This window comes from Acanthopagrus latus, chromosome 6, assembly GCF_904848185.1.
Source record: "Acanthopagrus latus isolate v.2019 chromosome 6, fAcaLat1.1, whole genome shotgun sequence".
Taxonomy (NCBI): domain Eukaryota; kingdom Metazoa; phylum Chordata; class Actinopteri; order Spariformes; family Sparidae; genus Acanthopagrus; species Acanthopagrus latus.
In genome coordinates, this window is record NC_051044.1 from 10,462,354 (window position 1) to 10,482,548 (window position 20,195).

The window sequence follows — 20,195 nt, forward strand, 5'->3', positions numbered from 1 at the left end:
CTACAGAGAGCGCTGCTCTCCCTGATTGTATTTCTTCCATTAAGGCGTAAAAATTAAGACATGAACAGTGCTCATGGATTCATGTGTTTTATTCCATTTGAACAAGCTGCAAGCATCTCAACTATAAAGTCATTCCTCCACATTTCCTCTTGCAGTGTTTTACTGCCACCTATTGTTGAAGTGCAGGCCAGCTGTGACATACAGATACTTAAAGAGTCCTTAACATGTGAGGGTTACAGTAAACTATTTTAAAAAACAAAACAAAAGGTTAAGCATTAACATAACACAAAACCACTATCAATGGAGTGGATAAAATAAAAGTGACGCACATTGTTAATACTATTAAAGTCTGTCTTCATTAAAGATTTCAAAATCTATTTGCATGCAAGAGAATTATAGTCACAAGCAGACCGATCTGCTGGATCCATCTCTTGATTATCTTAAACTGCCCCTTCACCTGAAATGAAACAGACAGTAGCATTATCTCATTTAATTACACTATTTACAGTGCTGTAACTTTCCTCTCTTAGTCCAGCATGGATTAAACCTGGTCATTACAAATAAGTCAACCTGTTGCAACTCAGCTTTTTCAGCTGACGAGGCAATGATAGACTTTCCATCAGATGACTTTCAGAGGTCAAGTCGATCAAAGTTGAGAAGGTTGTTGGCTTCAGACCAAGCAGGGTGCTGTGACCCATCCATCTCAGAGGCAACTTGATTGCCACTTGCTAGTGTGTGACTGGCCCCACCGATAGTAGCATTACAATCAGGACACTGTCGCTCCTCCACAGCGCCTCCACACTCTGTTATAAGGTAGACGTGGCCATTGGGACATTTGTACCAGTGTCCTGGTTTCATTTTCATGGTCGAGACGATCATCTCTCTCTCCTTCTCGGTGATCCCCAAGCCTGAGGGTGGAAGCTTTCTGTCTAGTTCCTTCATGTCGTCTTTCACTCTGTCTTGATCTCGCTCAGTGAACTGGCCACACTTTTCCAAAACCTGTTTGATTCTTTGCACTTCGGACTGAATGTTGGTGCTTTGTCCTCTCTTGTAGGCCATATCGCAACGGACGTTGATTTCTGTCAGGAGGGTGATTCTCTGTAGCTCCCTCTGCAAATCATGAACCTGTTGGTCTGTGAACATTAAGTAGCTGCGGCTGAGCCAGCGCTGAAACTGACTGAGGTACTTTTCCAACGTGAAGCTCTGGCTGTACAGCATGTTTTCCTTTTGGATCTTCTCTAGCTTTGCAATTCTTACAAGGAAGTCCATCTTGTTTTCCACAACCCACAGATCATTTGCTGTGAGGTAACTTCTTTCCAGCTGGGCCTTGATATTCATAAACGTAGGCTGCTGATCCATTTCATTGGTGTCAAGGTTGTCTCTCCACTGCTGTTTGAGGGTCCTCCTGTGCTCTTTAATAACTGCCTGGTCTCCATTTATCTTCATTTTGACCAACTCTATCTGAGCCAGACTGCTGTTGATGTGAGACCCATAGCGCAGATTTTTGCGGATTGGAGTTCGACACTTTGGACACTGCTTCAGTTTTATGGCCACCTCCTCCCCTTCAGTTGGCTGCTGGTTGTCATCCATCCCCATGTACGTATCCATGGCTGTGTGTTCAATGATGTGTCCACAGTCCTCTAGCTGAATGAAGCGAGCCTCGGGGTCGTCTTCGGTCCCGAAGAAAATCTCTGTCACCTCATCGTGATTGCAGATGCGACACATGTTTGGACATTTGTCTCCGCACAGACCTATGCACAGGTGGCCGCATGCCAAGGTTTTGGTACAGGGCTGGGTGCAAGGTGGACGATCGCATGGCTCGTGGCAAAGCTTACTGCAGCTTTGGTGAGCACACTGCCAAGCGCAGGGCTCAATGCACAGAGCACACGGCTGTCCACATGGCTTCATACACTTGCTGTGAAAACAGAAGTTCTCACATGGTCTCTGACATGGGGGGCAATTGCTGGTGCATGGTTGATTGCACTTGTGAGAACAAATCAGGAGACGCTCACACTGGTGGACACATGGGAAATGGAACCGTCCCTGATAACACTTGCCACAGGTACCACGACACGCGTGGCCACATAGCAGCTGATGCTCACAGGGGGCCCTACATTCAACCTCCCCCGGGCATGTTTTGTAGAAGCATTCGTCTTCCTGGCTGTGGCCACACAATAGGTGTATGGTGACCTTCGCCCTGCACTTTAAGGTGCATGGCTCCCCACACGATGAATCACATGGATGTCCACAGGGAAGCATCTTCTTACAAGGTTCTTGGCATCTGAATGTTGCTGGGTCCTGGTGGCATGGAACCATCTGTGAGTGCTGACACTGGGGTACAATCTTCTCAACCTTCACTGGACATTCCTTTGGACATTTTTTGAAGCAGACGAGTGTGCACTTGTGTCCCTGTTCACATAAAGGCTTCTCACACCTCTTATGACACTTGTACTTCTTGTGCTCAGGGTCGTAAGGGTGGCAGACAAGTGAGCAAACATGGCCACAATCCAAACGGAAGTTGCAGGGCTGGGTGCAGCCGCCCTCAGGGGATTGTTTAAAATCGTCAGCACAGTAGACTTTTACCTCTCGAGCTGGATGATTTTGACAGCACAGGGTCAGAGCCTTCCCAACCTGGTCCTTCTCCCTCAAGGTGTTGAAGATGTTGCTCCACAGTTGGACTTTTCCCAGCATTGTACTGTTGCCGATGCAGTAAAGGCCTTTCTTTGCACGAGACAAGGCTACACAGACGCGATTGGGAATGTTCAAAAAGCCAACTTTACCCTGCCGGTTGCTTCGAACCAGAGACAACAAGACAATATCATTCTCTTCTCCCTGGTACTTGTCCACGACGTGCACTCTGACCCCTTGGAACTCACTGACAGGCATAAGTTTACGCAGACAGTTGAACTGGCCTGTATAGGTCGTGAGGATGGTAATTTGCTCTGGTTTGTAGTCCTGCAAGAGAAGATAGCGGCAGAGAGCGACTACAAACATGGCCTCATATTTGTTTTGGTGGCTTTTTCCATCTCTGATCTCTTCTTCCAGGTGGTTGTGTTCCATGAAGAATAAGTTGGTATTGAGGCCCTGCAAGACAGCATGTAATAAAAGCATATTTTATGGTACTCTTTCGTATTTATCATATTCATTTAACATTTCTTGACTGAATTTGAATCAAAACATATTTAAAAGTCTAAGACATAATGCAGAACCTTTTATACATGCAGGCAAGTAAACAGATATTCACTGGCAATGAAAACAGAGAAGAGACTCAGCAGGAGAGCAAAAACAATATGCACCTTGATGTTGTCATACTCAAACACAGAGGGATGGTTTTCCAACTCTGAGTAGATGTGTGGGGTCAGCAGACGGGCAATTTCTGGCCTCATGCGATGCTGGAGAACAAACCCGAAACACAAACACAGATAAGCACAGGCAATCACATATAGATACTGAGGGGAAACGTACACCTACCAACATAAACACCATGCCAATTCAACTGAAACAACTTTGTCTTTAATGACTAAACATGACCCATTTAATTCATTGATAAATCCAGCAATAAGAGACACAAACCTGGTAGTTGAGCCTGACATAAGGGAGGCCCATCTTCACCAGCCTCTCAAACATGGACATCTCCAGGTTGAAGTTTTTGGCAAGCTCGTACACGGTGGCACTGGGGCGCAGCTAAAAAAAACATTACAGGTTCATCATCTGCTCCAAAGTCAGTTTATTTTACTATTTATTGTTACGGAAAAGTACAAAATAATGGCATTGCTCTTATCTCAGCACAAACTGAGAAACTGTGGTGTCCTTGTAGCCCAGTAATCAGGTTTTTAAGGTCAGACATGAAGGTTTTGTCATTGCTTAAACCTACCGATGTCATCAACTGTAGTCATTGTGGTGTGTTCAAGTGCCGATTTTGGTTTGTTGTTAAACCCTCTCGGTGTGTCTGGGTTCAAAGGTGATCAGGCCATAAGTAGTATCTATATGCAGTGAACACTAATTACACAGTTCCCAGATCCTAGAGTGAGAGGCAAGCGTCTATGCAAGAGCAAGCCAGGAAGCGATAAACAGTATTCTGCTGTGGGTTTCTGTTGAAGGATGATGGGAATGTAGAAAGTATGCAAATCCGCTCTAACTTTCCTCTGCTGTCCTGTCTAGTTTTTCGCTGTTTTGCCTGCGTGTGTGTGTGTGTGTGTCTGCGTGTGTGCACAAACCTACTTTAGCTAGAGGACAGAGTGTGATTGTGCATGTATGTGGGAGGGGTGTGGGGGAGGCAAGACAAAATCTAGTATAAATGTGAAGCATTGTGTTCTGCTCGATTCAACACCAAACCTGTGATTAATGAACAGCACAACAATGCCAAAGCTTATTTTACTCGGAACGTGTGATCCATCCACCTCCATTACATGCAGAGATTCAAGTCTGGGTACCGCAAGAACAAAAAGCTCTGAACGCTTGTTCGTGAAGTCAAAATAAATGCTTTTAAAGGGGCTTCAAACCCATGACATAAACAGATTAACTCTTATTTGTGCCTTCAGAACACCTCGTCTTGTTGGCTTTTATTCATGTTGTTACACCTGTAGCAATTTAATTGCACAGCTGTTTAAACTGATACTTAAAGAGACACTTAAATATTGATTTATTTATTTTGCACTTGTAGTCAACACATTCCTAGAACATTAAATTGTGCCCACTTGCGCCTCAGGCACAGTGCTAAATTACTTTTATATTAATCTGATGCAGCTGATGTATAAAAATGATCATTGATTTCCAAACACCGGGGCTGCAATGAGAAGCAATTTTCGAGTCAAACTCCATTTCAAATTCCATTCTTACACCCGCTAAACTTCCAGTACAGCTGTAGCAAAGTCAGGTTTGTTTGTGTAGTCAAATGCATGCATAAATTCCTGCATAAACCGCAGAACAACGAGCAAATATTAGGAAAAGAGCAGACAGAAGTTACACAGCGAGGAAGAGACCGCGACAGAATACTGAGATGTGTGATGGAACTGTGTGTAGTTGTGATTGCGTTTCTGCAGATTGCTAGACAGGCTGCCGGGCCATATGTCCTTGGCAGGCCCTGACAAGTTGTTGTAATAATTTACTGATGTCCAGCATATCACTCCTCACTCTGTCTTCTCTATCTCTTGTAATAGCTCGCATGAGATGTTTTGGGGTTTTTTTTTCCCCCCTCAAGGCATGGCACACACAAACCACACAAACACACAAAATCCCTCGTGACAGGCTGTCCTTTAAATTTTAACCTCGGCATGTAAATGGGGTAATTTCAGTAAACAGACGATGGCTTATTAAAATACACCAGTGCACAAACTGTCACGCAGCGCTTAATGAGATGCCATCAGGAGTTTGGGGAATTGTTGCCCTGTTTGTCTGCGTGGGCTTCTTACCTGCTGGTGGTCTCCGATGAGGATGAGGTGCTGGCATGCCTCGCTCAGCGTGGTGATGGTGTGGGCCTCGAGGACCTCCGCAGCCTCCTCTACAATTACCAGGCGCGGACGCACCGCCTGCAGAACTTTCCGGTACTTGGCCGCCCCTGTTGTTGTCATGCCAATAACCTGATGGAAAGTATGTGGGTTTATTTAACTACCTCGGCTTATTTTGATGATTTTCATGATTGATACTATCCCCACAGAGAGTTATACTGCTGCCTTGCCCTTGCCCCAAGTACAGTTTCGATTTTGACAGCTACATTTAATTAACATCTGAGCCTTAGAAAATGCCTTTACCCCTTTAATTCCACATTTAGAAAAATGTTGATATGACTCTCATTGTCAGTTCAATAATTTGGCTTAGCTTACCTTAGCATAAAAACTGGGCACAGGAGAAGACAACAAGCCCGTTCAGAGGTAACAAAATCTATATACCAGCACCTTCAAGTCTAAAAGTGTAAACATGACAGACTGGGTGGGAGACATATGGGCAACCTTTAAGATGGGGGCAGTCATTTCCTGGAGTCTCTGATGACAGTCTTGCAAGTTAATTATAGTTTGTATCGCTCTGGCAATTCACAGCTGCTTTCTACTACTGCCAGGCAGATGAAGTGACCCCCAGCTCATCAAATCTGCAGCTTGGTCAGCGGCCTTAAGCTACTTCTCTATGATACATCTGGTTAGACCTTCAAAATAAAGTTGGCTGACAAACTGCTGTTGTGGTTTGGTTAGGGTTAGGCACTAAAACTTCTTAGCTAGGTTTAGGAAAAAGTCATAGTTTGGGTTAAAACAGTCTTTACATCCATATGATTACATCAATTAAAACAAAACAAAAAAAGTAATTACATCACGCTGACTCTTGGTCCCAAATGGAACGTGAACCCAAGAAGTGTTTTCTTTAACTTTGTTATGATAATACTTCTGATTGTGTTGAGGGCGCGGCGAAAAAAAAAGCATTAACCTCAGGAATAAAAACATTATTTGTGCCATTCGTTGCCGCAAATATACGTACCGTGGCTTCCTTGAGGAGAAAGAGGCTCTGGTGACGTTTTACATCGGCCAGTCTGTCCACTGCGTTCTGATATTCCTCTTCAGACTCTAGTATCTTGTTGGAAAGATCTAGCCTGTAGCGTGCCACCCACAACCTGCAGACACAAAGATAATTAATAACAATAAAACGTTGTGACAACTGATTTAATTATATGGAAGACCTCTAAGAGACCTCCAGGATTTGCAGTTTCCACTCAGCATCCACTCAGTACTTGATATGCACGTATAGCTTAGTATAGAAGAGCTAAACCAATACGACGAGACAGACTGTATCTTGGAAGGATATGGCTCTGTATGTTAAGTAATAATTAAGGACTGTGTAAACGTGAGTCCTTATAGTCCTGTTTTCATCTTTATTAGATGTTACATCTTGGCTCTCTGAGGTGATAGGATCCTCTGGGATACATTTTCCCGGTGATTAGTTGATTTAATTATACACACTGGGAGTACACTCGTACTTCCGCCAGACTGGAGGTTGCTGTGGGGGTGACAGGCAACACGGGAGAAGAAGGAAGAAAAATGAAGGAGGAGGGAAGGAGGACTGAAACACATGAAAGATCGTAGAGAGGCAGAGAAGTACAGGGGCCAAAGAAAGTACGAATTTGAAAAGAGCCATGTAGGAGTGAATGTAGGACGGAGAGACCTACCGATAGAGTCTCCATCTGTCTGTCAAGCTAAGGCTCCAGATATCCAAGATAGTTTTTTCCTCCCATTCAGTCATGGTTGTGCTCTTCCTGAGCTCGTTCCTGATTTTGACCTTCATCTTTTTCTTCTGGGCCCGTTGTATCTGCACAGATAAGAACAGGGGTCGACGATCAACTTCAGAACTCAGTCCATTAACTGCTTTCCATCCAGAGGATGGTGCACTCGCTCTAACATTCGAGGGAAGTATGATGAGACAACAGCACGACACAGAAGAGGTGTATCTGTGTCAGTCGTCATATGGATCAATGGCGTAGAAACAGATTGTAGTGCATGAGTGGTTTATGGCGGTTCAGTTCGACAAATTTCCTTTTTCCGCGATTCTGGGCAACTATTGGAATCCACTGGCAGTGATGTGAATTGAGCATGACCAGAGCTGTCATCATCTGCAAAACAAGCCCGCAAACTTCTCGGAGCCACCATTGAAGCGTACAGGTGTCGAGTGTTTGACACTCAAAAAGACAAAGTCCTGCCAGTGGCTCGGGGCTATTCCAATGACCGACAGTTGGTGACACTAACATGCCAAGACACGAAGCGACGTGCCAAGAGAGGCAGGTAAGACAAACCAAACGTGAATGAATAATGCATGTTACAGATTCTTCCAAAATTCACCTTTTTGAATGTTTTGTTTTGAGGCAAATTCAACTGTTTAATCTCAAGGACACACACAACGCTTAGAAATAGTGAATATAAAAATGACTTTAACTCTGCAGGGTGTCTTAGAGTACAGAGCAGAATCAGTAAATACATAATTCTCTTGAGCAGCTTTCAGATTTACTATAAGCATGGGCACATCCCTCTGAAACACAGTTAAACCCACAACCTTGCAGGATCTGTGATTTATCTCATAACGGCGTTTATCATTGAATACCTTGAGCTCAGAACTCTGTGCGCTCCCTGAGGTCTGACAAAGAACGCTATAAAATCCGACAAAGTGACTTTTTTGCTTAAGTAAATCGAGGAAACCAATTACCTCAAAATGACTAAGTAAACTTTTACGCTCGCACAACTTTAATAGGCTACTTTGCTTGGTATCACTGAGGTAATTCGTTTCTCGAACTTTTTGAAGTCGATGTTTAAAATTCACAGTGTAAGAGATGATTTGCCGGAGTGGAGTAACTGAGTCTTATATATCACAATTTGTTGTGATTGTATGAATTATTTTCTTTAATGGCGGCATGTAATGAGATTGCATGTGATTGCTCTTTATGTTGTCCATATAAGCCTGCGGGTGACTTGTTGTTTAGCTGTTTCATGCTGCTAGATTGTGGATTTCCTTGTGAAGGACTCTGGTTGGATCTTCAGTGACTTTATGCGTCAGCACCTCTTGCTATCAGAGAGCAACAGTAGTTAACGCTAGTTTTAGAAATGGAGTCCAACAACTGGCTTCCAGCTCAACGTAGCAGTTCCACAGAGCCCCGTTTAATGATGTCTGCTAAAATGAAAGTATTTGAAATGGACTGCAGATGATTCAAATGTAATGCCTGTAAATGATGTCACATAAGCTGCCACTGGCCTGCGTGCCGCACTATGAAAAACAATGCTCTGAATAACAGTGTTCTCAATCTGTTTGTCTGATCGCACGAATGTTAAACCTGTTAAATGCAATTCTCCTTTTTCAATCTTACCTCCCATCCTTCCTCGCTCTGCTCCGCCTTCATCTCAGCTTCATCCAAGTTCATAGCCAGCATATGTTCTTCCATTTCTCTGACAGCCTCCTCCATGTCTTCGTTCCTTCTGCCATCTCTGCCACCTCTGGGATCAGTGTTGTCATCTATAATCCGCTCCGCCTCGATCAGATCTGCCTCCTCTGCGATTTCGATGAGGTCCTCTTCGTCCAGCTCCATCGGCTCCTCTGCTGCCACATCTAACACATCGCAGCAAAGAATGAGTTCAGTACATTAATTCACCGGAATAATGCATGTACTGTATTTCAGTTTTCATTCACAGACTTATAAAGCTGCACTGAGTGTGGTAACACACAAGAGCGAATCCTAAATTATATAAAGATAGCATAGGAAGTGAGTCAGGATCGAGTATCGCTGTCAGAGTTTCACTACATGATCATCACGAATGCAGCAAGGACTCCGTGTCTCGCTCCTGTCTAACATCTCCTGAGACATGATTAGTGTGCAGCAATAGTCGGGCGTTAGCTAGTTACTATGTTGTGTTCTTTTTTCAGTTTTATGATGGGTGGCAACCAGCGCAAAGGTGCATTATTGCCCCTCCTATGACTAATCAGGAACAGAACAGCTGGGAAATGGTTTAAGAGATGCTAGATTATTAATAGAATGTCATATAATGTGTATTAGAAGCACCATATCAATATTTCATTTCTAAATATCGCCGGTCTATCTGAACTGGGCATTTGATTGTTTATTATTGCTTTAAAATCCTGCCGGAGCCGTTTCAGAGTTTAGATTTTAACCATTCTGAGAGCTCTGAAGTGTTCACTCCAGCTGCTTTGGAGCCCGCCGTAATGGAGGGCTGCACGGTTTAGTGGCTGTGAGCGAAATAGAATTCAGTTTCATTTTTAAAAGTAGCTGTCGATTTTCAAACCGACGTCTGTCCGAGAAACAAGTTGTGCTTTTTACGCGGGATTTACAACACATCCGCGATGAAAGCAGTGAATTAGGGAAAATAACTGGCCGAATTCCAGAAAACAGGCTGAGAACAAAAAAAAAAAAAAAAAAAAAATCCTGCCCTCAGCTACCTTTCACACCGAGCCATGGTGTCAAGCATCGATCACATCAATTTGCAACACGACAATTAGTGAGAGAGAGCTATTGCTTCACCATGGTTATATTTTCCATTTCAGCACACATTTCATTACACACATTACACATTTCTGTTAATTGATATCATGTCAAATAAACAGTTCAGTTCAATCATTACGAATGAAATCTGTTTTTAATGCTTTCATAGCCATGTTTGTCAATTTGCAGTGGAATGCATTTAAAGAGAGTACGAGCAGAGACCTCATAACAGAGGAGACATACCGCTTCAAGCATTTTGAATGGAAATGTCTGTAATGCCAGAGACGACACACATCCAGCCTCATCCCACCGAAACACATCGGCCAATTGTGTCGCTGCACCGATGCCAGCACACATTCAAGACAGAGCCCTTGCGTAGAGAGAGTCGCATCATCTTTGTTTACTCCAATAAACCATAATAAATGTAATAAATCACCAAGCTTCACAATAGTTTGCAGAAGTTGGGATAGATATACAAGCAGCCCTGTAGAGCTGCAAGAGAATAGACTGTCTGGGATGCTCTTTTGAACGGTAAGTCGAGAAAAAGCTCAGGTTGCATATTATCATCACATCTGAATCAAATTAATTAACGATCAAAAGTTTTGTTCAACTGACTTGGCGCAGCTACAGACAGACTTAAAATGAGCATAGAAGAGGAGGATATCAAGCTAATGCACAGGATTACCAAGAAAGGTGAGCTCATTCAGCCGATAATGTTCTAGTCGATAAACTTGTATCTTTGCTCCCTGGTGGGATGAGCTGACGGTTTTCACGTCGTGGCGTTCTGGATTGAGCCGTGAGAGAAGTTGGCGTCATCGCACCGTGTGCATGTGTAGTGGAGGTATAAGCATGTTTTAAACCTTATTTTGGAGCAATTTTTTATCACAATTGGTGATTCAAGACTTGTCTTAAAGGACTTTGGTACAGCTCTCATGTGTCTGCTTACTGCATTACTTCTTTAACAATGTGATTCTTTTACAAGGCCAATCAATGACATGTTCATACACATACACTGCCACACTGTTTATAATTACATGTTCATATTGTACAAAATTATGTTTATATGTATAGATGAGTCTATATACCTTTCTATTATATTGTTTATTTTCTACTATTATTATCGTTTGTTTGTAATATTACTGTCCTTCGGCTGCTGTGGCAAAGACATTTCCCTGTTTGGAGGACAATAAACGGACTCAGATTCACTGCATCCCAACAACAACAAGGTGATGCAGCACCAGCTGTTCTGTTATCACTGCTGCAGCGCGATCATTTAAAAAGTTACGATGCAAAGGTGTCTGTGGTAGCAGTTTGCTGAAACTATTATGGTAAATGAGAATGATGCAGAACTGGTTTTCACTTGTTTGCGCTGAAAATGTAAAGGCCTCTGTGGAGGGAATATCCTGTTGTTAAAATTTAGACCAACGCAGTTATGGTTTATGCACTATGCACTATGCATGTGAAAAGACGCTCTTCACTGTTTCAGTAGAGCACCACTGCAGAACTGAAAGCCTTACCTTCATTCCCATTCATATACTCTGTCTCCCTCTGCAGGAAGACGGTGGAACCCAAACCCAACCACTCCATGATCAGACTGGGCCTCTTCTCACGCCGCCTCACAAAGCCATACTCTGGCTGTAAACCCTTTCACACAAACAAACTGATGAGTTTTCAATGTCCTCCATTCGTTCCAAGCTCTTTTCACACATGTACATCTTATCCGTCGTCACTCACAGGCGTTTGGTGCAGACCGTCCCAGTGTCTCTCCCAGATGAACTTCTCTAAGGCACGTTCATGCAGGACACCTTTCAGAGAACACTCCAGCATCCAGCCCTGACTCTCCATCTCACGCTCCACGTCACACAGCTCGCCGTAAATCTGTGAAGCGGGTCGTGAATGCGGCGATTAGGCGGAGAAATCACACAGGAGCGTGCCAAATGAGGCTGCAAAATGTTGAGTGCGTGAATGTGCGACAAAAAGATGTGGTACAATTATAAACTTTAAGCATTAGGAATAATTCAAGCCTATTCTCATATGATCTCAAAACTTTGCTATGCATAACAGAATCCGAATGCGGGGCTTCATGAAACACTAAGTTTAGCTCATACAGCTGGTCAGGCAGCAGGAGCTCACCCTGTTATGTGCTTGTTGCAGGTGAGACGGCAGCGAGTTTCTGAAGCCAGTCGAGCGGGTCAGCTCCCGCATATTGAAACGCTTCAGGACCTCACTGTTGCTGCGGCCTCCCACTCTCACTATGCCATCTTGCAGAAATGTATGGATACCTGAGATGCAGAAGCAAAGAACCTTCTTATCACAACCTCCAAAACAAACAGTGCCCTTTTAAACCAGGCACAAATAATCACACAAACTTGAAGTGAGAAGAGCTAAAGAGCTAAAAGATAAGAGCTGGTGTTTTTACATCCCACACCACTCGAAACAGATCTGATATCTTTATGACGTGGCATCGGTGCTTACCCTCAAGGAACTGATCCAGGGCATGGTTAGTGTAACACACTACCAGCATCGGCGCCTTTTCAATTGGGTTTCTCCAGAGACGCTGATTGGTCAGCAGAGTTTGAGCAATCTTGAGCCCAACATAGGTTTTTCCTGAGGGAATGGAAGAAGCAGAGTAGCCTCACTTTAATGTGTGTCAGAAGAAAAGTGTTTACACATTTGAAACGTTCCATTCACAAACGAATGAAGTCAGCGCTCCTTCCTCCCAACAATGGCTTGTCATGTCTCACCAGTGCCAGGGGGTCCCTGTATGATGGCCAGTTCCTTCGTGAGCGCCAGCTGGAAGGCTTTCATCTGAGACTCATCCAGCCCCAGCTCCTCCTTCCTCGGCCAGGCGTCCTCCTCCAGGCAGCAAAAGGGCTTCATGTGGTCCTTAAAGTCGGGGTTGGCAACATCTTTCAAATCCAAAGTGTCTACTTTACGCACATAAGCTGGGTGATGCACATCTGGGTTGCACTCCACGATGTATCTGGGAAAATGTTAAAAACGTGGTGTCACTCTAGCAAAAGAGTAAGAGAGTAGCTGTTGGCATGACTTAAAGCAACAGTATAAATTGTAGCTCTTCCACCTTGAAATAACAGCTTTAAAATCATTTAATGTAACAGTGACTTGTAACAATCTGTTGCTTATTTCTGGGCTACATAACTTCCAGTAGCGGGTGGAAATTCAGCGTGTAACGCCGTATGGCACCACATTGGCACAGCACCAACTAACAAGTTTTCTGTTTGTTTTTTTTCCACGTTTGTCCTCCAGCCGCTTCGCCTCAACCCTCTGTGCTCTCCAGAGTTTCCGGAAAGCAGCCTTTAGCTGACAGTCAGCTCTGTCGGCTGACTCTTCGACTAGCTTTTAGTTGTCCCTGACAGCTTTGTATCATAATAATCTGTGGACAGACGCCGAGCTGGCTTGCAAGTCATGTGTTGTTGCACTTGCTTGACGTTGCTGTGGGCTGTGTTGTCAGCCTGGTGGTTTTTGATCATAGGCCAAGTCAGGACAGGTGTATCCACTTATAGGTTCTAATCAGCTGCCGAGTTTGTTTGTAATATGCACACAACCTTACATAACTCATTACATTACACGTCGGAGAAAAGAGAAAACTGTCATTTGTATTTACGACAGATGTGTTGCACTGACAAACTACATAATGTTTCTTTAATATTGTCAACTGCACAGGAACTGGAAAACCCACTGTACTGAAACTGTATTCTTTTACATATTGTATGCAAGCTTAAAAACAGCATGCATCTATATTTAATGTTAAAATGCAGGAAAATGGTTGGAGAGTCAGAGAATTTATCTCCGAATGCTCCAAGCTGAACTAGAGGTTGTTTTGGGATTAACTAAGAAAAGCCTGAGATGGTTGTTGGGGGGGAGAAAAAGCCCACAAGGGCTGCAGTGTTTACACCACCGACCAAAATTAGCACCCGACGATGAGAAAAACATCAAGAAAAATTACAGAAAGAAAGGAGAGCTCTTTTTGAGATGTGTTAAAAAAACATCAGTGACTCATAACTCCCATGGCGTCATACTGATGGAAAAAGTTCTTTCAGGTGGTCACAAGAGGGTCCGGGAGAAAACAGATGGCCGACAAAGTGTTTCATATAAAACATTACTCTGTGTTATCTATGAAGGTCACTGTGAGCGGAGACAATAAGCAAACTTTTGAACTCATCCATGCTTGATAGCTTATTGGGAATACCACAGAGATACAATTAACTCAATGAAAAGAATGTGATTGCAGAACTTGCTTTGTGCCATGCGTCCCTCCTCCGCCTTTTGAAAAAAATCTACATGTGAACTTGTTGTGAAAGTGGTGCGGGATTATATAAAGACTATGACCTTGATATAAAAAATAAAAAAAAAACTGAACCTCCTACACAGCGCGCACATGCAGACACACACACACACACACACACACATAGACACAAACACTACTACCTCTGAAACGGCAGTCTGTCCTCATCCTGCTCCTGAAGGCCGTCTAGAACATAGCGATAGGCTTCAAAGTAGGCACTGGTCTCGACCATCAGGAACAGCTGATTTTTCTGTGAAGTTAACCGAGTTTAGTTCGTTGTTTGTCAGTTTCACGTAAAATCATTCATTCGCTAAACCCTGCAGCTATCCTGCATGTTTTGGCAAAATGTTGATTCAGGTTTATGGTGAGTTTGGAGCCGGGTTAAAGGTGGCTTAATTACATAGTCCAACACATTTATATCAGTGAGGATAGACTCAAGATTTTGGCTAAATAAACTGACAACTCAGTGTTCTTTTCAGTTTTTAGTAGCTTTAGTAGATAAAGTGCCTTAAATTAGAAACCAAATATCACGTATCAGCAGCTGCATGCATTCTGCCCCTAATCGACTACCAGGGCTTACCTCAATTCGGGCCAGCTTGTATCTGCTCTCCTCTGTGAAGGTGATCTGGACCTGTCCCCGCTGCAGCTCGTTGGGATCCCGATCCGACACCGTGGCAAACAGGAAGCTCCGAAAATTATCACAAGACAGGCAGACCAGGGAGCCGAAGATGAGCCTCTTGGAGTTCTGCCAGCGCACAAACTGCAGGAGAGACGGAGGACGTGTTACCAACAATACATATGTGTTTTATTATTCAATCAGCAATAAGAAAATGTGTCTTATTAAAAAAAATGTGCTTTAAGGTCCAATGTGTGGGATCTAGTGACATCTAGTGGTAAGGTTGCAAATTGCAAACAATGAAAATACACAAAATAACCACAATCCTGAATGTCAAGAGTCTGCAAGGTGCAAAAATGTTAAAAAAGGATTTGGCTAGAACTTTGTGATGTTTCACTTTGACTTGTAGGTGTTTTGACTTTTTATTTCATGTTTTCATATATATATGTGTATAGCCATATAATAATTTAAAAAAATAACATGTATGGCCCTGTCTAGAGTTAATGTTTTTTGGCCAAACATGGCAGAAATAGAAGAGAACACACTCCTTCTCCAGATAAAGGGCTCATTCTCAGGTAATGAAAACACTGATTAACAGTTTTAGAGGAATACACTAACAAAAACGGAATTATGAATATTATATTAAATTCCTGCCTCCTAAACCCCCCTAAATCCTACACACTGGACCTCAAATGTCATTTTAACTCTGAATGTAACATCCCTCCCAGAGGCTCACCTGAAGTGGCTGAACGTCGAACTGGACTATGTAGGCGAGGCCAGTGGTGGTGCATTTGGGCACCACCAGCTTTGTGTCGAAATACACCCTGATGTCATCGAAGTGCTTCGCCTTCAGCGGAGTGTTATTTCCTCCACCGCCCGCTTGGCTCCGTAGCAGCTGCTGGATCCCGTCGCGGAGCGGCCGCACGAAGTCCTCTCTCAGCAGCCGGAAGTGCGTGTCGAGGTAGAGGTGGGTGTTTGTGTAGCGCTTAGAGGTCAGATTGGGTCTCAGGAAGGGCTTTCGCTCCTGATGGAACTCCTCGGGAGTGGGGTAGATGGGTATCGTCCGGAAATCTTCCAGATCTTCCTCACCTGGGTTTGAAATAGCGGGGCATCTTTAAGTATTTTCTGCCTATTTCTTTCTTTTTTTTTTTTTTTTGGCTTGAGGGCAGACAATCAAAAGGTTAGAAAAAACAGCATTTGGATGAAAATATCTGTATCAAAAAGACGTCATTACCTGGGTTATCACCTAGGAGTGCGTAAGTGTCCTTGTCTGAGCGCAGGGTTCCCTCCCTGGATCTCTCCTGGAGGTGCTTGATCAGATCCTGAACAGTCTCCATGCTCTCCTCTGTTTGACGCCGGATTACCACCCCTGCTGCTTTCAGGGTGCTGACTGCAGATTGGAGCTGCGTCAGAAGCAAACTCCCGACCTGGACCGAGCTGGCAGGGAACATGCTGAGGACCTTAGAAGAATAATCGAAGGACAGTTTGTTATAGTATGTGGGTTCATACTCGTAGCTAAGTCTTCTGGATCTACTCGATTTTCCGCAGTGAACGTTGACATTCATTGTGTGTTTTGTCATGTTTGGCTCTATCTTTCATTCATTCTTCTGTTTACCTCGGACAGAATAGCCAGGATGTTGCCCAGGTGTTCTGGGTACTGTGCCCTGCGGACCAGGTCGGACTCCGTCCCTATGCCCACCAGATAGTAGAGCAGGCTGATGCGGAAGAACGGCGACTCTTTAATGATGCCAGCCAGGTGCAGCAGGCTGCTTCTGTCCGTGCGGGACTTGAAGGCTATACTCAGCACCTTGCAGAGGAGCTCAACGAGGTCCTTCCTCATCGTCGTCTCGCCCAGGGCCTCCTGCAGGCCGCGGTGGGAGGACAGAGTGATCGACACCTCAGACGGGTCTTTTCTGGAGAGTTCTTCCAGTTTTTTGTAGCCCAGGCCGTGGCCCCTCGGTGCCCCATCTCTGCCCGTAGAATGTGCTCCCCCTCCATTCCTCTGTTGCCTGTCTCCCCCGCCGTCTCTTCTACCTCCTCTCCTATCCTCACTATGTCCTCCCCTTCTCACTCCTCCTCCTCCTCTCCCAGCTGCACCTTGCTCTCCATTTCCGCCTCTCCCCCACCCTCCTCCTCCTCCTCCTCTCCCAGCTGCACCTTGCTCTCCATTTCCGCCTCTCCCCCACCCTCCTCCTCCTCCTCTCCCAGCTGCACCTTGCTCTCCATTTCCGCCTCTCCCCCACCCTCCTCCTCCTCCTCCTCCACCTCCCTGTCTACCTCCTCCTCTCTGTCCTCCTGCATCCGCTGCTCCTCCTCCTCCTCCTCTTCCTCTCCCTCTGCCATCCCTGCCCTCTCTTCCTGCACCTCTATTACCCCCTCTGCCCGGTTCTCCTCCCACTCCTCTGCTTCTCCAGATCATCCCTCCAGCCCCTCCATCCGTCTCCCTCCTCTCAGCTTGATGACCCCCTTGACTCTGTGCTCTTCTTCTGCCCTCTGCTCCTCCTCCCCCGTCTCCCTGCGCACCCCTTCGTCTTCTCCTCCTGCCCCCACCAGCGTTTTCATTTTGGCCAACATCACCTGAAAAAGAATAATACAACATTCGTTCACTGAGAGCTTGAAAATGAATGACTGGTTATCTGGATTTATACTCAGGTTGTTACTGGATTACATCTCATACTGTATAATTACCATTAGTCTGTCCTCTTCTCTCCATCATTAAATTCAGTCTTTCCATGGTTTTGCATTTGGCAGTTGTGGAAATGTGGGCTCGTGACACTGCCTTTTTCTGAGTGGCAAGAAATAAGAGAGTGATGATGAAAACAAGACATTTGAGTATAATTTACGCAAGGATCTGAAGGATGAGGGATCTTCTGTATGAGCCAGCATTAGATAAGCGCTGATAGTGTTTCAAAGTGGGCTCACTAATATCAGGAAGATATGCAAGGTCACCAGAATACGGAAGTCGGATAAGAGGAGCTTATCTGGTCAGACAGTTTACAGCTTCTGAGGAAATGGAAGCAGTCGTTCTGTCTGGTTTCAGGTCCAGTTACTCACGGGGAAAATGTTTTTCTTTCTGTATTGTATTTGAAATTCTCAAAGCAGTAGAGTCATGCAGCTCTAGGACTGCAATTGTACATATTGATGTATTTAAGATTTATTTCACAACACTTACGATGGGTATGATGTTTATATTTGCATTGTTTCTGTTCTCTGAAAGCACATCCTCTGCCAGATACAGGAAAAAAAAGGTAAACTATAAATCTAAGCTTGATGAAGCAAAATATTCACATGGTAGCCCATAATAAAAAGACCAAATTATGGATAAAAAGTCATAACTTTGGCTTTTATTGTCTTCCAAACAAAACAGACAACAGACCAAAACAACAAAATAAAAGGAAGAAAGAAGGATGCAATCTAAACAAATCTGTACTAAATGTATCTAATCTAAATGTATAATACTATAGTACACAGTGGTTGATGGTCGTCAGGAGCGTCACGCTGAACGAAAAATATAAATAAACATGTGTCGACGCACGCACCAAAACAAAACGCACGTGGGTTTAAAATGTCTTTTCAATTTCAACCAACACAAACATCTGTTTTGATAAAACAATCAACTTACTTTGACTTTCATGATGTCTGTTTACTGTCATCACAGTTGAAAACAAGCGCTGTAGAGTCATCACCTACACCTGCGTGTCCTTTTCACAGCGTGACGCGCGGTGATTGCGTCCTGTTTCACTGACACGCGACTTTGTAGTTCTTAAACTAAAAACAACTGTAGTTGTACTTGAATGTACCTGCTGCTATGATACCCTAATTTCACTCAAGGGATTAATAAAGTTATCTAGCTATCCATCTAGCTACATATGTATGTATGAATCTACATATATTTACTTAATCATTGTTCACATACAATACGAGAAAAGAGAATCAAAGGTTTGAAGACAGACTGGCGGACAGCACACAGGCCTCTCTGCACTCTTCACACACAGTTCATGACTTCACCAGTGTTTGAACTGGGTGACGTGCCCGGGGTCAAGAGGTTGGATATAAAAACAGAGAGAACCGTGATAGAGGAGGCAGCATGCACGTTAACAGTGTCTCCATCAGTCCAGAAGAATATGAGAAATAATGACATATTGCTTTACTTTACTCCTGCTCTGCTCGTCATTGCAGCGATAAAATGAAGACAACCCGGCAGGAGAGCGCGCCCTCTGCCGGACGCTCGCAGGACCTGCAACGTGCCTGTAGGTTTCCTTTCACCAGAAATCGGATCAGAGCTTCTCAGACCACAGAATAACTGGGTCCCCTGGGGCTTCACGGGTGGTTAAATAACAGTAAATGTACAATAAGTATTCTTTTTTTTTTTTTTTTTTTTTTTTTTTTTTATCATATTCTTTGCTCCGTGGTCATTCTATAGGACGACATCTTTTATACTGACATCACTTTTTTTTCTTCCGGATCTGTATTTCAGTCCTATTTTTCGTTCATGTTTTTTTTTTTTTTCTCCCCCACAATTTAGCCGACTTCCTCCACCCTCCACACTGTCACCTCGGCATAAAGGAAAAGCGAGAACTCACCCTGACTGACTGAAATCCCTCTTCACGTCAGCGTCTCCACCGGCAGCGACATCAGATGCTCGTCCCCTCTGTAGCGGCGAGTCTCTCGCTGTCTCCCGGCTCGGTCCAGGAAGCTGCTATTTAAATACTTCTGCCAGTTTCGGTTTCATTTCATCAGAACAAACAGGCACCACACCTCTCAGCCCAGGGCACCAACACGGCTCTTTTAATGGCTTATGAGTCAGAGACGCATGACATGACTAACATGCAGCAAAAGTAATTAAGATATGCCCGATACTGCTCAGTATCTATTGATTTTATTTAGGGGCTCAGTATGTCAGTAGAGGAATTCATCACATCACAAAATAAACCTCTGTATTAAATTATTTGAGAAGTATAAATATAGCCTATTTCCAGCTAAACCTGTTAGGAATACTATTAAAGTAAGATGCATAAAGTGCCATTAATAAATGTAGGAAAAATGAAAAACATATAATATTTCCCTCTGGAATGTACTACAGTTGGATAAAAAGCAAATGGATAACAAAGGTTATGTTAATGAGTAAATGTGTGTAACTATGTGGGTATATTTAATCAAGTGCTAAAAGTTAAGTCAGTCATGATTTTGACTTAGGTGTACTCTGCTTGAGTATTTCCATTTTCTGCTACTTTATTTCCACTTTCCAAGAGTCATGTTTACTTCAGTACATTTATGTGAGAATCTTAGTTACTAGTTACAATAGTACAAAA

At 43.8% G+C, this 20,195-nt stretch overlaps 1 protein-coding gene across 1 annotated transcript; it reads right to left on the reverse strand.

Moving 5' to 3' along the window:
- Positions 1–71: 71 nt before the first annotated feature.
- znfx1 (zinc finger, NFX1-type containing 1) lies at positions 72–19,807 on the reverse strand. The gene is made up of 20 exons (XM_037101436.1): positions 18,506–19,807; positions 17,572–17,668; positions 17,127–17,460; positions 16,499–17,084; positions 16,118–16,343; positions 15,620–15,972; positions 14,848–15,027; positions 14,411–14,517; positions 12,706–12,944; positions 12,437–12,568; positions 12,095–12,243; positions 11,696–11,839; positions 11,479–11,605; positions 8,834–9,072; positions 7,151–7,290; positions 6,466–6,598; positions 5,412–5,579; positions 3,574–3,684; positions 3,297–3,392; positions 72–3,084 (listed from the first exon to the last, which is right to left on the reverse strand). Exons 1-20 carry the CDS (start codon positions 18,515–18,517, stop codon positions 631–633), a joined length of 6,027 nt encoding a protein of 2,008 aa, XP_036957331.1. The 5' UTR covers positions 18,518–19,807; the 3' UTR covers positions 72–630.
- Between the last annotated feature and the right edge of the window lie 388 nt (positions 19,808–20,195).